We start from the raw sequence: 3,250 nt of genomic DNA, 5'->3' as shown, positions 1-3,250 counted from the left end.
TTCCCCTCTTTTTTTCTTTTCTCCACCCCACGTGGTGTAAGGGTAAAACTGGGCTCGGAGGCCAAAGGGCAGATTTGACTTCCCCAGCCTCTGGAGGACGGCCAAAAAATGTCTCGTGGGTTCTTTCGCCGGCCTTGGCGTTTGTGTGTGTTAGAGTGGGCATCCACACACTGCACAAGGGGTGGAAGGCTTTCTGGCATCTTTTCCCGTGGGCTCTGGCCGAGTGTGAGTGTAATTGAGAGTGTTTGTTTGAGTGTCTGTGTGTTGGGGGGGGGGGGGAGGGTCACAGGGAGGCAAGTGGAAAGGTTGGCTGTTGAGTGGCTAATGTTGGCTGTTGTCACAGCTCCGTTGCTCGAATGGCTGTGACACATTACACACACACACACACACACATGAACACACACACATGAACACATGAACACCGCTAATGCCACTAATACCACAAATTCGCACACACACACACACACAACCACACACAACCACACGCAAACACACAATACAAATGCCCTTCTTTGACAGATCCTGACGGACCGCTTTGCACAATCGTCCAGTGGTAGCACAGCGCCATGCAACAACTTGCAGTCATACTGTGGAGGCACTTGGAACGGGACGGCTCGCATGGCCCAATACATCAAGCAGCTGGGCGCCAATGCCTTATGGATCTCGCCCATCCCAGAGAACACAGACAACGGCTACCACGGTGCGTACGTCTGTGGATGTGCGTGAATGGGACTCATGTCAGGCGCTCTGAACATCTTTGCGCTTGATGCACCCGCATTTACCTGCATCTATTCATTGCCCTTGTTTTGTGCAAGGCTGCCATGATTGCACACACACACACACACACACACACACACACACACACACACACACACACACACACACACACACACACACACGCACACACACACACACACAGTTTCTGTCTCTCCCTTCGCGCACTCACGCGACATGATATCACAATGGTCTTCATGTCTGATGGCCTCCCCCCCCCCACACACACACACAAACACACAAAATATGTGCTTTGTAGGATACTGGCAGAAGAACATCTACAATCTGAACCCAAACTACGGGACCGGCGATCAGCTCACACAGATGATCAACCAGCTGCAGCAGATGGACATCTGGGTCATGCTCGATGTCGTCATCAACCACATGGGAAACCAGGTCCGTGTTGCCCCTGATCTGCTCCACAGACGTGTGCTAGGTTTTGTTGTTGGCGAACCCGAGGAATGTGTGGAGGAGGGGAGGCACGCGCGGCTTACGAGTACGCTGTTGTTTTGAGTGGAGGTTTTTTCGGGCACTCACCGCGTTTTCATGCGCTCACGCTGCGCGTGTGTTAATGCATACGTTGGCGTCACACACGTCCTTCTCCCACGGCGACAGGACAACGGCAAGCTGAACGACTTCTCCATGTTCTATCCCTTCAATGACTCGTCACACTACCACTCGTATTGCCAGATCCAAGACTGGACAGACATGCACCAGGTACACCACGAGAGGGGAAGGGGGTGAACTTTGGCTGTGTGTATGCGGCCTTCATAGCACACATATGAAGTGCATCCACACTTGATCCCACCCACGGTGTGCGTACACACACACACACACACACACACACACACACACACACACACACACACACACACACACACACACACACACACACACACACACACACACACACACACACACACACACACACACACACACACACACACACGTACGCACGCACACACGCCACAGATCCAGTACTGCCGGCTGGCGAACCTGCCAGACCTTGCGCAGGAGAACAGCTTCGTGGCGACGACGCTGCAGAACTGGGTGCTGGATGTGATCAACCGCTACAACATTGACGGCCTTCGCTTCGACACTGTCCTCGAAGTCCCCGTCGACATCTGGAAGGCATACGCCGCCCCAATCAGTGCGTCTGGGTGTGTGTGTGTGTGTGTGCTCTTGTGTCTGTGTGTGCTCTTGTGTGTGTGTGTGTGTGTGTGTGTGTGTGTGTGCGTGTGTGTGTGTGCGCGCGCGTGTGTGTGTGTGTGTGCTCTTGTGTGTGAGTGAGTGAGTTAGTGAGAGAGTGAGTGTGTATTCAGGTGCATGGATGCGCTCGTACTCTGCTCTTCAGATACACACCTCTCACCACCATCGCCATTGTCCTCCCTGCCCTTGCCACCGTCACCGCCGCCATGACAGAGCAGTACACGGTTGGCGAAGTCGACAACGGAGACCCGGCGCTGAATGCGCAGTTCCAGGGCGCACTTGATGCAACCCTCAACTACCCCATGTACTGGACCCTTCGTCACGTCAGTCAACTGCTTGTGAATGTGTGCATGTGTCTGTGCGTATGTGAATGTGTGCATGTGTCTGCGTATGTAAATGTGTGCATGTGTGTGTGTGTGTGCATCTGGTTTCATCCCCTTCATCTCATTCACTCAAACTCACACTCTCGCTCACATACACATCCTCTCTCTCCCACGCCCCCCTCCCCATGTTTCTCCGTTCGCGTGCACAGGTGTTCCAAGAGGGCCAGAGCGCGTCCATGATCCACGATTCCCTCCAGCAGCAGCGCTCCACCTTCACCGACATCTCCGTACTCGCGCTGTTCCTCGACAACCACGACAACCCGCGCTTCCTCAACATCCGCAACGACTACTGTGCACTCCGTAATGCGCTCGCATACATTCTCTTTGCAGAGGTGCGCTGGTGGCGGAGGTGGTGGTGGAAGACAAAAGTGTTTCGCACTTGCTTGTGGCTGTGCTTTGTGTCTGTGGCCGGGATCAAACCACACTCCCCCCCCCAACACACACACACACACACACACACACACACACACACACACACACACACACACACACACACACACACACACACACACACACACACACACACACACACACAACAACACACACACACCGACCGGCAGGGGCTTTCTCCTCCTCTATATCGGGGAAAAAAAAAGGCACACACGCCCACACTATCACACCCTTGTTAACATGAGGCTTCACACACCTCGTTTGTGTATGAGGAGTCGCTGTTGCCTAGATGGGAGTGCGTCTCTTCCGTTGCTGGGATGCTTGGCGGCGTGTAATGTTGTTGTCTTCGACACACGGCAGGTTTTTGGTGGGGGAACATCCGTTTAGTTCATCCGCGTCGCACAGGCGGTGTTTCTCCGTGTACTGCGATGGGAACCCGCTTGTGGAGTAGTCTGTGGTGTGAATGGCGCCAGCTCGCCAGGTCGAGGGGTGAT

At 54.1% G+C, this 3,250-nt stretch overlaps 1 protein-coding gene across 1 annotated transcript in view; it reads left to right on the top strand.

The window, feature by feature from the left end:
• Positions 1–356: 356 nt before the first annotated feature.
• The window catches only part of PTSG_00083 (uncharacterized protein), a gene marked incomplete at both ends in the record, with an annotated part of 4,324 nt that continues 1,430 nt past the window's right edge, over positions 357–3,250 (top strand). The window contains 7 exons of the mRNA XM_004998579.1: positions 357–362; positions 520–700; positions 1,034–1,170; positions 1,390–1,491; positions 1,747–1,924; positions 2,197–2,306; positions 2,516–2,698. Of these exons, the coding sequence (XP_004998636.1) occupies positions 357–362; positions 520–700; positions 1,034–1,170; positions 1,390–1,491; positions 1,747–1,924; positions 2,197–2,306; positions 2,516–2,698 (897 nt within the window). The remainder of the gene's footprint in view (positions 363–519; positions 701–1,033; positions 1,171–1,389; positions 1,492–1,746; positions 1,925–2,196; positions 2,307–2,515; positions 2,699–3,250) is intronic.

Source organism: Salpingoeca rosetta (genome assembly GCF_000188695.1).
Source record: "Salpingoeca rosetta unplaced genomic scaffold supercont1.1, whole genome shotgun sequence".
Taxonomy (NCBI): Eukaryota; class Choanoflagellata; order Craspedida; family Salpingoecidae; genus Salpingoeca; species Salpingoeca rosetta.
Note: the sequence above shows the minus strand (reverse complement) of the source record. Positions and strands in the feature narration are given on the sequence as shown.